Here is a 14,915-nt window from a genome sequence, read left to right as displayed (position 1 = left end):
AAACACAAAATTATTTTTTATTTATAATAAAACATGTTGTGATACAAATTATTATTAGATTAATGTATTAAGCAGTAAGAGAAACAAAAAGAACCCAAAGAAGAGACACCAGGCTTTAGTATAAAAATTCAACAGTTTATTAGTAAGACAAATTGGAAGACTGTTTCTTACAGGAGAATATCACTCCACTGAATTTTCCATCACAAGGAAATTTAAAAATTTCTTTTTTCTTTTGAGAGAGAGGGCTAGATGATTTCATCCAAACACATACATCATAAAGTATTTTGAAAGTTTTCAGAAGTTACTAGAGCTATAATATTAATGGTTTTAATAAATATGTTAGTAGGAGCTTGGAAAACTACGGAAAACGTTCACCCCAGACTTTCAAAAATCATAAAATGAGAAGAGTGTATTACAAAAAAATGAATATATAATCTAGTCTTATCTAGGTAGAGACGGTAAATAGTATGGAATGTCGCAGTTGTGAATGACACTTCATAAATATGAATCATTAATTTGCAATCTGTAACATATATCGTAATCTCAATGTATAATGCGCAAACATTTTTTGTATTGACTTGTAAATAATTTACCCGCAAACTAATGCATGTCTAAATGGTAAATATTTAATCAACATAGGCAGTTATTATTAACAGCATTTTATAAGCAGCATACAGTGAATTACTGCTTGCTGAACTATATCTGTAATGCTGAACTATATCTGAATATCTGTAATTACCAAAACATAATCTTTTCTTTAATTTCGCATAAAGTGATTCAGTGCATTTTGAGAGACATCACGATCTGCTTTCATCAGGAACAAATTTAGCTGAAAAACTAAAAAAATATTTACTTCCCTTACTTAGTAGTTAGTGAAATAATTCCTTTTTTGCTCGCAGGTGGATTGTGTTATGTGCTTAGAATAATGTTTTTATGTATGTTTACTGACACATGTTATTTCGTAAGGAATTTCTGCAAATTAGTATTGTCGCAGGAAATTCCTATATGTATATGCTAAACTTGCAATATCATTTATCGTTTTAGAGAATAACTTTAACGTAATAAACTTATTTAAAGGTAAATTTCTCCAAATAATGGCAAATATAAGAAAATACATACTGTCGACATCAAAAACACAAATTTACAAAACTGTTGTTTCGAAAATGAGTTTCAAGGCTTGTCATGTGAATTGGATCATGACGCAATTTCCTAAGTAACTACGCAATTTCTTTTCGCTAAGAAATTATATAATCTTTTTGTTTTCGAAAAATATTATTTTTTATTCTTTTCGTACAATGTAAAGCATCATAAAAAATTAGAAAATATATTTCTTTGAAACGCAAATCAAATTTTTATCTAAATGATTTTTAGTGTGTTTGAATATTAAAAACTATCAAAGAACGCACAAACGATAGTTTTGTGCTTTTGGCGTAGTCCCTGCAATACAAAAGCACCTTTGTTTTTGGAATATAGTTTCAGAGTTCAAATTTCGAAGAAATAATAATTTAATGTTTTATAAATTCTTTTTATCGAAAAAATATTTGTTTAAACTTATTTTCAGTTTTATGAATATAAGAAAACCCTTTTTATGTAAGGAAGTTTAACGTTATGGAGAATAGATTAAACTCTCTTGTTATTTTATAAACAAACGAGGAAGAACAGAAAACGAGCACATGAGTTATAGAGAAAATAAAATATTTTTTAATCTCCTACTCAGAAACTCCGTTGCTGAATGAAAAACCGCATTTATCGATTCTTGAAGTACATTTTTGTCTTGAACCTGACGAAGTGTTTTTGCCTATTTCTCTCCTATTTTACAGCTCTCGGTGCTGAAAAGAAGTTTGAAATAGTGAGTAATACACTTTGCGGGTGACAGAGATTTATTCAAATATATTATGTACCCCGAATACTAAAATCACTGCTCCACAGAACTGGAAACTTTGGTTTTATTGCTGAATAAAAATTCTCAGTGCAGATTTCGAAAGGATTTATAGCTGAGCATTTTCCGTTTATTTATACTCTTACCGTTATTTTGTCTTACTAAGTTTTTACACATCAACTGGTATATTTTTGGGTATTATATGAACTTCCCTTTCATGCATAAAACAGCACAAAAATACCATAAACTTCATTTGACGCTGGGAATTATGGCTTTTAATTAGTGTATTCCAATAAGGAAAAAGTATTTACATGAGGCTTCGCACCAAAATTATTTAAATATTGCTTTAGCATACCAAAAACAAATATGCGCATCTACAGATTTCTATCCAAAATGCACGTGTATTTGTAATTTCTATCAAAAATGCACTTGGGATATAGTGCAAATTAATAGCGAATATTAGGATGTTTTAATAAATGTTTTAGCGTTAGTGAAGGGAGGCTTAAAAAGATTTCAGTATGGTGATAATCGAAATATTCATTATTCTGATTCACAGGAAAATAGCAGCTGTAAATGGAAGATCATATTGGTAAACTAAAATATTAGGATCACAAGAGCAAAACCCTTCATTTTCGAAAATTCCATCCCAGTATTTGCCGCAAGTATCCATGAAGACTGAATTCGAGTGACTCAGACTTTCTTTTTTCTATCATCAGATTCTCGACAGATTTTCTACTAGATTTTGATTGCTCCAATATATCCAAAAGGCACTACAAGTGCAAACGCCCATGCCTTATTCCGGATTGAAATCGATAATCGTTATGTGGATTGCGGTGGCCCACTATGCTGTAAACGTTACACTTAAGAATGTGTATAATGCTCAAAATGAAGGATTCTGCACTCAACTTCCTCCTATATATATTAACGTTACATGATTTCTGAAATGAATATATCGTAATATTATAATTTTATATTACAACAAAATTATTTTAAAATAAAGTGACAAAAAGTTTTCTATTTGAAAAGCAATAAATACAAAAGCACAGTTCACGAATAGCAAATCTTTATTTTATTCTAAAACATTGATTTACTATTCTCAATTTCCGCTAGCAGATACTATTTCAAACAAACATTTTATCTGCATAATTTGGTTGATGAATACTTAGTAAAAAGCAATAATACACGAAGTAGTATTCTTAATGAAATTTTATATAGTAGCAGTATAGTTATTAAATTAAATTTAGCTATGTCTGTAAAATCGTTTTTTTTAAAGATGAAGCAGTTAAAAAGCTTACAAATTTTAAAAAAGCTTTTAAATCTCGCTAAATTAATAATTTTAAGAAATGCTCAATTGAATTTCAAATTTATATAGAGATATAAAAATTAATTACTGATTAGTACAGGATAAAATTTCGTTAGTCTTTATTCTTAATAAAGTTATTTCCAAACTTGTATTAAAAGTAAAAATGAGGAAAATACACCGGCAGTATTTTACCTCAGGAGATTTTCTCAGCAAGGATATTTAATAGTATTCAATAACAAATACTTAAATGTTCACTTTCAATTAGTCTAGATATGTCTTTTTGACCTGGGTTATTTAGTATTAATATTTATCCACAAACAGCGTAATAAATGCTTTTTAATCCATGAATATTTAAAACAAAGCATGATTATATTACGAAAATTAATTTTTTTATGATAATTTCATATATTTACAAGCAAAATGTATCACACATAAACATTGATAAATGCTCTAATTATATCGAGATTCGGACTATTAATATACATGAAAATCAAAATTCGTGCTTCAGCTGCTATGTGCATCGTCGAAAGTATAATTTGTAATGTATGGTTCATATCTTTCAGTGTGGTAATTCCTATGTACAAAATAGGGCTATATAGGCTATAATGATATATTTAAAATTTTTTATGAGAATGTAACAGATATATCAGATCGACCATATCCGTAAAACTGCATCCACAAAATAGTAACTCTTCTCCATCATAAAAGTTAATCACTTCAAAAAGGAAGATATTCAGCCATTTTGTCGAGTTTTACGTTTCGAGTTTGGAGAAAATTAATTTGATAATTTATAATTATTAATAATTATTGCATTACATTTTTGGAATAATGGTAGATCCGGAAACTTTGACAAGTTAATGCTAAAGTTAAGTTTGGAAAAGAATGCAAAAATATTCCTTTCGTAATTTAAAATTCTGACGTATAAGTGAATAACATTCTTCTAAAAATATTTGTTTAAAGTTTATAATAACCCGAATAAATGAAGTATGGTGCTTTATAAGATGCTGGAATATTAAACTGTGAGAATTAAAAATAACATCGTTAAATATTATCTCTCGTAATATTGCTGATGTGACACTATATAACTTTGACTTCAAATTACATTTTAGAATGGAAAAAATGCATTTGAAGAGTTATTTTATCAACAGAACTATTCTTCCATTAATTTAAACTAAGGAAAATAATTATATCAGTGGTAGTAAAATACACGATATAAATAGTTCATTTAAATTCAGAGCAATTCCAAAAAATCACTAGAATCTAAAATACTGATATTAGCACTTTTTTTAAAGCGATGTTATTGATTATAGTTGTAATTACTAATTAGTCATAACAATTATTAACAAAATAAAAATTTTATAATATGCATACATTTTTAATGGCTAAAATAAATCCAGACATTAAAATTTAAATAAAAACGAATGAAAGTTTTTTAACTGAAATGATAATGAATGATGTTTAAAGTAATGTAAACACATAATTAAAATTAAAAAATGAATAATAAAATTAATCAAAATACCTCTAAAATGTCTATCGTCAGATGCTCAAATACTATATCAATAAAGCCAATTTTATAGTTTAATTATATAATCTTTAATTTACATGCAATATGTTTAAAAAGATTGCACGACTATTGAAATGTTTAGTCGTGGATCAAATTTCTAGTTAAGGAAATGAATCAAATAATGTGTGCGAGAGTTGTAGTGTATGAGATTAATATAACAGTTTCCGGTATTCGAAAACCTTTTTCAAACGATGCGTATTAGTAAAAATAAATTATTTCCACTGGAGAAGGGGTCAAAAGACCATAATCATGTAATAGAGCTACAGGATAGAGGGGGGAAGACCATACTCATACAATAATACTAAAGGAGAAAAAGTTATATTCTTATGATAAAACATACCCAAAATGTTTAGAAAGACCGCATACAAAGATTGCTGAAGACGGTTACGTATGTTAGACTTTCGAAACAAAAATTTTAAAAAGATACTTTACGTAAGAAACACACTAATTTAAAATTTTTACCTAAAATTCCTATTAGTACAAAAGTTAAAATTCAGATTTTTGCATTAAATTAAACATAGTTTTTATGATTCTTCAAATGCCACTTTTTTCCATTTCTGATTTCTTTCAAAGACCTATTTTTCATATATTGCAACGTTTTGTTTTTAATAACAGATGCTTTGTAAGATCAGAAAAATCTTACTTCAACTTTCATAAAAGAAGAAGTGTAAAAGGTTTTATTCGATGAAAGTTGTAAATTATAATAAATAAATTACTAAAAGGTGTTAAATAATAAAACATATCATTGTCTAAATGTCTTTTTCATTTGATTCATTCGTTAGACAGAGACCATTAGTTCATGACGAATAATTACAGAGATATTTAGTAATGGATGCTTTCTTAAACACTCTTCGTGCAACAGTGAAAGCTGTCACGACATATAACAATACTGCTATATGGAAATCATTTCCGAAAGAAATGCAATGTCTATCAAAATTGGTATACTTAATTCCTGTTACATGGGAGTCATTTCAGGAAGAAATATAACATATATCAAAACTAATATACGTGTTTCGAAACATAAAACATAATCTCTGATGAAGGAATGGTTTTGATTAATGGATCTAGGGAGTATGGTATTTAAACGTATCTAAAGAATGTAATGGTTAATTATTGGAGTAAGCAATTTAACGATTGCATCTAAACTGCTAGATAGGTAAAGAGCTGAACTAATATGCCCCTCAGTGAATCAGTATGGAGCTTTTATGATGTGTCGAGCTTGTTTTGTGGTTATTGGCTCGGCATATTGTAACAGTTTATGGATTGAGTTATGTGCTAGTCAATGAGTTGATATAATAAAGAGTGAATACGAGTTGGCATACGAGTGAAAAGAATTCAGCAGTAGCTATATACCAAAACACACAAAGGTTATACTATGACTTGTAAATGCGTAAGAATAAATGACTTACAAAGCTAACACTTAACAAGTTTGAAAACAATATAACTACAAGTAGATGGCATCCACATGTCAAAAACAAAACATCTGAAGTGTCCACAATGAGTCCAAAATGCAGCTTATTTTCTGCAGTCTCTTAGTCAGTCAAATATTTCGTGTAGTCAAATATTCCTTTTCTGAAAAAATTAGTGTTAAGCTAATTTTCGGAAACTTTCCTGCCAAGCACAAGAAATGAAATTGTTGATACCTCGCCAAGTCCAACAAACCAGTTCTAGTCTCCTGTCATACGGGACACCCTGAGTGTCAAGAGGAGTAAACCACCCAGGCGAAGGCACAGAGGTTGAAAAAGGTAAAGCAACAACATCAAACTGCAGAAAAGAGATTGTACACTTTTATGCACATTAAACATTTAATTATTACATATTAATATTCCTCCTTACTATTCTCAGATATCAGATATTTTTTTTATCTTTAGCATCAATGTTGCCAAGATATTTTAATATATACAAGTATTTTACAATATTCACATTTTTTTAGTATAAGATACGTGTTTCATCATATTATTATCTTTACTAGACTTGTCTCATTTTAACACCAATTACAATATTATTCGGAAAGAAATTGCACGATTGAAAAAGTGTGAGTTTACTAGACTGGTGATTTTCCATTTTAAAAGAAATTTTTAACATTAAAAACATTGATGAAATAAAAGTACAAAACTAAATTTGTTATGAAAATAACGTTCACAATAGTCTTTGAAAAACATATATTATTTTTTCAGAAGCTGACCCATACTAGAAGTTGAATTCCTCTTTTGTAAATACTCTTTGAACATTATTAAGTGAAGTACAATATATGTCAGAATTTAAAATTGACTGGAAAAACGATTGCACAAAAAGTAAATAATTAGATTTGATAATCATAAATTAAACATGCAATACATCTAAATTATGATTTTAAATCATTCAGATGTTCTGAATTCACATATTTGATGTGCTAAACCCAGCAATTATGATTTAATTAAGCATACCGTAATTTTACTTATTTTTGAGCGAAAGTCCGTATTGCTCTGCCCTAATCCCGAAATAAAACGTTGGCATCAAAACCAACATGCAGTGGTTAAAGAAAATAAAAGATAATATTTATAATTTATTATTACTGCATGTATTTATAAATTCCGATAAGGAAAAATTTTCTGAAAGATTCATATTCAAATTTAGGAAAATTAAAATAACTAAAAGCACCTAATAATAAAATCATCGCAAAATGTGTCTGTCATTCAAAGAAAAGGTTTTCATTGCTTAAACGTTATAGAAAGCACATTGCTGAAATATAATTGTAACGAAAAGCTCAGTGAAAAAAAAAAGAGGCCATGCGTCAAAATATGTGTTTTAACTTCAAAGTTTTCCACAAGTATTTTGCATTTAAAATATTTTATCTAAATTAGAATCGTCAATTATTTAAGAAAGACTTTTGTTTTTCCCTGACCGAATCGAAATTTTTAGAAGTTGGGAACCGTAAATTTTCTAATCAGAGAAATCGCTCGCGTATTGGCGTGTGCCTCACGCTTCCTATAACAGAATACTAAACAAATTTGCTGTATCTAACAGATAAAAAATAATAATGCCAATTTCAACATGATTTTTAAGGTCATTATATTAACATGGTTTAAATTCATAATATGATACAGAAATGAATATTTTCATTAAAAACGAATGAAAATACGTGCAATAGATACTAGAACTTTATCATGAAGTTCATAAAATATAATAAAACAGTATAGAAAGTGTAATACAGCATAGCTGAAATTTAAAAAACAAATTTTGCTATGCTTTCTTAACTGAAAACAGAATACTTGTCAAAGGTAAGTTACCATTAAGAAGTACGTCACTTAATATGGCAAACATCGCATTTCTGTTATAAACACGTGATCATTAATTTTCATCTATTATTTAGCAAAATTACAAGTTTAAATACGTATAAGAAATTGTTTGCAACACTATAGTATAGATGTTCGCTCTTTTATATAATCTTCTGCGTTTAATATACCTACAAATATTTCGTTCTGTACACAAAGTGGTTATGAATATATATGGAAGATCGATTTTGTATAGTATTTACAGCATTAACAGTACACACAATGTACTGACATTCTTACACTCGCATTTAGACGCTATCTTTTAAATTTTTAAATGTCCTTTCCATATGTAAACAAGTAACTGATTTAGAAACATGACTCAAGGTAATAACCGAAAAACGATCGTTATCATTTGCAGTCAATGGCAATAAATATACAAAAATGAGGTTAATGAAGTGTAAAAGTATCTGGAAGAGATGGTTGTTAAACGTAATGACGCGTCTGAATTCTATCAGTACTTTTTGAATTTTCTTTCCGCCATTTTTATGAGCTTTAACACTGAATTCATTGATTAAAACTTTCGTTTTATGTGCATTTCATTCTCGAGTAACAGTCCAGCAAATAGCCGTCTCCCTCGATTAAAGATAGAATCGCCAGCTCAGAGATAATGTTATCAATACTGCACAATAACTACATAACCAAATCAAACAGATATGGCCATCTATGATACTAGCAGCAGAGACAGCATCAGCTGTTGGTGGAAAAGCTAAATCAGTCAAATTGAACTTGAATTTCTCCTCTTCTTTCGAACTTCCTATACCAGATGCGTACTCATCTTCATCAAGCTCGGATGCAGCAGGTAATTTCTCAACTGACTCGTCGTATTTTTCATTAGTATCTAAATGATTCACGTCAGTACTGCTGTCACCATTGACAGTTGGTCCTGCCGTTGCAATAACTTCCTGCCCGTTATCTAGAAGTTTATCCCAAGGACCTTCAGAAGATACTTGTGACTGGTCACTTACCACTCTAGTCGGATACATAGTGATGTTCTGGATGGTAACTTCCTGAGAAGTGACAATGAATTCCGCCTCAGACTGTTTGTATCCTTCCGCTCTTGCCTGAAAAAATTATTAAAAAAAATATTAAGAATGAAATTTTGATAACTAATTAGAATATTAATTATGTGGCTTCAGCAAGTATCGTTTCAAAGTTTCTTTTATTTGTTTAATTCTTAACCTTTGTACAAATGTATTTAAAAATATGATTGTATTACCGTTCTCCAACAAGAAAACGGAGCACGTATTCGTGAAAGAATTAGCAAGCTTTTCTAAACATGGATTGGATTGGATTATTCAATTATGGCAAATCACACAAGGGCTATCTGCCTAAAGGGAGGGATGCCTTCGTGGAGGACATTCTAAGGGAAACTGGCTCGTATACACGTTATACATGGAAAAAACCACGAAAACGCCCATGCAGCCAGCCCGTTCGCGGGATTCGCACCTCGGACCGAACTACCAGTGCTCAGCGTCTTTACCACTCGGCCGTTTTCTAAACATGTAAATGTTTGCTTGATAAAGATGTAAGAATAACAATAATTAGAAAATTTCCAAAAATGGGAGTCACATTTAACAGTTAATATTATTTTAGACTCCCTTGAAGATTATGCAAGAATAAAGATATTTTAAAAGAGGAGACAGATATTCCTCCACTGATTAACCTTTGTGATTGAGAATCACCCTTATCCTTCTTTCATTGTAATACAATTAAGTAGATTTCATAGTTCTTACTATGAATCAGAATTATAAGACACAATAAACTAATAACAATAAATAGAACATAAAATGACACAATAAACTAATAACAATAAATAGAACATAAAATGACACAAAACAGAGAAAAAAAATAAATAAATAAAATAAAAAAATAAATAAATAAAAATAAAAAACTTTAAATTAAGAAACTAACGATTTAACACAAAAAACAAAAGCAACATCAATAGACGTGGTAGCCATGCGAGTAAATCTGAGGAATAGGTTTATCTTTCAGCGATAGACAGTGAAGATGAAAGAAATAACTAAGCACATATAACTCTAAGAGATAATTCAATTCAGACAAAGGTTTCAGCATTTCAGAACATAAATTTGATTTTTATGTAAGTCCAGAATGTAATATCCGATGTAAGTCCACTTCTATGTAAATCTGAAACAGCTCAGTCATATTCTAAACATTATTTCAAGTGTTTAAGAATAATATTAATTTAAAAGTGTTATAAAATTTATGAAAAATGAGAGAAAAATTTGCGACACATTACCAGAACAATTATGATAGAAAGAAATTACAAGTTACGCGGATTTATCTTATGTAATAAAGTGTTCATTTCATGTATTTGGTAATACTGACGTAAGGGATTCTGAACATCATAAGCTCCTTCAATAAGTAGGATTATGAAAATTTGATGGGAAAGTTACCTCTATTATATACGATCCAGGTAACAGAATTCTCCAAAATTCTCCTCTTTTAGTAGAATAAAACGTCATGTCCCTACCTCGAATCTTCAGGGCAGCTTTCGGAATGGGGTTATTACTCGAATCTTTCACAAATCCTTTCACGCCTGAGGAAGAGAAGAAAAAATTTACATTTAAACATGTGGTTTTAATGTCCTTTAAATTACACATTCAAGAAGAGTAAACAGCATTTTTGCAACTAACTTCAGAAAAATTAACCTTCAATATTAGACATACCATCATATTTAAGACAGAAATACATTTACCTTTGTGCACTTCCCCTAGGAAGTGAAGCAAGCCCTTCCTGTTTTCCTGCCAATACCGAGGGATTTCGGTGCTTCGCGGGAACTTGCAACAAGATATCTCGAAAGTCACCTCCATCGTGCCGCCCCAGACGTAATTGTAGTCTTGCATGCCACCTGTTCAGAAAAGGTGATTTCAGTAAAAGGAATTTTTAAAAATAATTTATTTCGGAGGAAACTGTTCTTTTCGAATTTTCTTTCAAAGTTCAAGTTTATCAACAATTACAGCTAAATTTTTCTTCTCAACTTTACTAGATTTAGGGTTTGGAAAGACATGACACTTTGAGAATAAAAGAGTTTGAATCGAATTGATACCCGAAAGCTAAGTCCGAATTTAAATCCGAAAACAAAAACTTACTAGCAACCACATTTTTCAGTTTAAGTTTGGAGCAATGTGTCATTATTTGGATTAAATTTTTATATTTTGTTTTGTTAGAAATATTTCTTTATTTTAAAAATATTTCTTTATTTAAAAAATATTCCTTTATTTTGAGAACAAATTAGTACTCAGGCACATTCGCTAAAAACCTAAAACTCTTTTAACCTCACTGACAAATCAAATTTATTTTACTAATTAACTGTAGGTGAAGTAAATATAGAAATAATTATAGATATTCGCTATTACACCTATACTATAACATAAATGTACTAAAAATTCTGAGACAATGGCTACTTGTCATTGGCGCATGTCGAATTGTTAATAAAGCACATATATAATTTTTCCAGATTTTCAGTTTGTTTCATCGGCTGCCTCATTCGAACTAGTTTGCCTCTAATGAACTGAAATTATTTTACTTAAATATGTTTAAACATCAAATTTACTGCAAATTCTATAAACCAGTTAGATAGGAAACTTAAAATATGAAGGTTTTTTTTTTTTTTTCAACTTATAGCAACTTTTATTTCACTTAATAATTCGTGATTTAAATTAGCTAAAAACATTCTCAGATATCAAAAACACAACAAAGCTAAAATGCTTTTTCTTACTTCGAAATCTTTCTGAGGCTCAAGTGATGCATCATGAAAAACAAAATGTGTAGAAATAATAATATTTGTCCGTTTGGCAATTAAGGAGAAATTGATGATGTGTGGTTTCATGCTGGCAGTTGAAGCTGAATACCCAAATAAGGGAATGTTGCACAAAACCGATATTGCATAGAATCAAGTGTCTCTCTATCAATACAGTATCGGTAAGGCTGACCAGAAAACAATTTCGACTCTATGCCGATGTCGTTTCTATACAGGAGTGGATCCTATGAAGGTAATTTAAAAGTAAGGAGATAAGTGATAACAATGACGAAAATAACATCGCAGGAGGAATCTGTATAACTTCACGGGTAAAGGCATCTTACAATTATGATAAATCTCGTGGATTTGATATGTACAACTTACATTTCAGATAAGCCCAGAATCAGAAATCCATCGGAGTGAGGTCGGAAAATCGGGATGGCCAAAACATTTCAGAGTTACGAGAGATGACTTTATCTTGAAACAGTGAACATGTTTAAAAATTAACTCCAATGAAAGTTTTTTATCCCTCTCATCTCTTGTGTTGTCATTGGCCTTTTACAATGCTCTTTTTGCAAGTTTTTCACGCCGGCAATTTTCGTCGTATGTTTCAGCGTCATTTGTGCTTTTTTCAATGCGCTTATTAATTTTTGCAGGGAAAACGTGGATGATGCCAATGAAAAAATTTTAATTTTTTTCATTGTCATCGTAACCGTGAGAGGTCTATTGTTTTAAATCAACACAACCTACAAATAACAATATATGAAATTTCATTTCGATTGGTTGAGTGGATAAGCCTCTGAGGGTTCGTATATCGGAGAAGTTTTTTACGACCATCTTATACTTCAAATGAATTCTAATATGTTTAATTATTCACTAAATAACTTGCTTTAATTTAAATTTAAATTAAAAAAATTATGAAAACTTTCCAATTTGGACAAGAGAATATATATTGACAACTTAGTCTCTTTCTCTTATTTACTGAATTTTTCTACGACGTATAAATTATGATACTTATATCTGTATGTAAATAATTAAACATTTTTCACGTAAATACAAAGTCTGTTTGTATAGTGTCCGTGCTGTGAACAAATTTACTAGAAATTATCTTCATCAGATTGTAGATGTTCATAGTAACCTATAGGCTTTTATAAATATTCAGTTGTGAAAAATTGACGTTCACATATAAATGTATTTCAAATTCTGTGTGTAAAAATTCGTAACTGAGTACTCATTTTTGGATAATTACTAATAAATAATGTTAATCAAATGTGTATCTTCAGATCTTTAAAAAAGAATTACATTATATATGGGATATCAGAACAATTTATAAATTTTAAGGTGTTATTCACGTTTGTTTTTAATAGTAATGAAAATAATGTGAACACGGACTTCAACTAACTAAAATCTCTTTGTAACAATTACTTAAATAAAATACATTCGAGGGCTGCATAAAATTATTTCGGGGGCTTCATGTCCCTCAGTGCATACTACCCAACTGCATACTGAAACTGTTTGTATGCCGCCAGTCTGCTATACAACATGTACCATCTGGTCGATAACACATAATCGAACACGTTTACGCCGTTATAAGAGGTGACAAAAGGTGATTCTAAAAGGTGATCTCAAGAATATAGAAAATGATGGAAGATTTTTAGAGAACTTGCAAATGCCTTTCGATATTAAACGAAAGACTTGAGACAAATTTGGGGAATTTTTCTTCCTCATAATTCAGTGTATGTTAAAAATGTAGATATCTAGAAACACTTTACGATTAATAAAATCAAGGGACAATTTGGAATTAAAAAATACTTTATAGAAATAGGGCTACACTATACATATATCTTTCAAATATGGCTACACTATATAGATTTGCTTGAAAAAATAAATTAATTCTTTTATAGAATTAAAGAAGTTGAAAATTAATTTAAAAACAATCTGAAAATGAATCAAAAGTAAATTAATAGAAAATAAATAACAGACAAAGTGTATTCACATGGCATCATTAGATAGTGTTGAATTCACTTCCATTAATCTCTTTTTATATTATTACATGAAGTATAATATTCATTAGTGTTTAAAATACAGGTACATCACAGTACTCTTTTGTCATTGCTTCGGTATTTATTGGAATATTTATTAATTTATCCTATGTTTACAAGCAAATAAGGCCAATGTTTAAAGTAAACTTTCGGGCACCAGTATCCCACACGCACAAATTAATTCGGAAGATTGTACTTTAGAATAGGCTCAAATGCAAATACTCTCTCTAGTTACGAATTTAATTACGACACCATTAGAAATAATTTTTGTGCGAAGTTCGCTCACGGAGAGAAAGTAGCTCATACTTCATGTAATTAAGACTGCTGCCAAAATTATTCAAAAAACATCTTCCATTGGAGAAGTGGATTTTTTAGAGGCATTTCACATTCATAAAAATCTTTCTGTTCTAGTTAACGATCCTAATTCCAATCCAAATTTGCCTTCGGCCTTTAAAAAAATTATGTTTTAGTTCTGGTTTCACCAACAGATGGCGCCACTTGCTTATTCTTGTCCAGGCTTTCTTATCTTATTTAATCATTATTTCCTATCTCTTTCATTTGCGGTTTTGCAGCTGAAGATGGTGGTTCGGTAAAACCATCGAAACTAGTCCTATGAAAATTTTGTAAATATAATGCTGATTTTTGTTGTTTGACTTCTGAATTAGCTCATACTTCGTTTTTTCAAATGTTTTTATTCGAAATGGTTTGGCGTTGGGCAAGTGAACTGTCAACATAGGTTCTAAAAAAGTCAGTATCCACCCTTTCTCTCATTCATTATTCTTCATTGGCTCGTAGAAGTACAACAAACCAGCAGCATAACGCAAAAGATTTTATATTTTCATGATAAAACTATGAAATACACCTTAGAAAATATTTTTTTCAAAAGATCATGACAATGTATTCTATTAAAACATTTCCATCTAATATGTTTCTAAAACGTTACCTCCAAAATAATAATTACGTTTCTCACGCATAGGGTAGATATTTCTAATGAAATCTTCCTTGAATGACAGCATAAATAGGAAAACTCAATAAAAGTATCTAAAAAGTTTA

At 29.7% G+C, this 14,915-nt stretch overlaps 1 protein-coding gene across 4 annotated transcripts in view; it reads right to left on the bottom strand.

The window, feature by feature from the left end:
- The window catches only part of LOC118184990 (carboxypeptidase D-like), a 741,090-nt gene that overhangs the window by 13,000 nt on the left and 713,175 nt on the right, over positions 1–14,915 (bottom strand). For 3 of the 4 annotated variants that reach the window (XM_085817297.1, XM_085817299.1, XM_035354756.2), the window contains 3 exons: positions 10,777–10,929; positions 10,475–10,617; positions 115–9,121 (listed from right to left, as the gene is read on the bottom strand). In XM_085817297.1, coding sequence (XP_085673423.1) covers positions 8,639–9,121; positions 10,475–10,617; positions 10,777–10,929 — 779 coding nt within the window. In that variant the 3' untranslated portion in view covers positions 115–8,638. Of the gene's footprint in view, positions 1–114; positions 9,122–10,474; positions 10,618–10,776; positions 10,930–14,915 lie in introns of those variants that run through there. The other variant, XM_085817300.1, reaches the window with a different exon arrangement.

Source organism: Stegodyphus dumicola, chromosome 5 (genome assembly GCF_044657685.1).
Source record: "Stegodyphus dumicola isolate Sdum_Otavi_A_Nest chromosome 5, ASM4465768v1".
NCBI classification, from domain to species: Eukaryota; Metazoa; Arthropoda; class Arachnida; order Araneae; family Eresidae; genus Stegodyphus; species Stegodyphus dumicola.
Note: the sequence above shows the minus strand (reverse complement) of the source record. Positions and strands in the feature narration are given on the sequence as shown.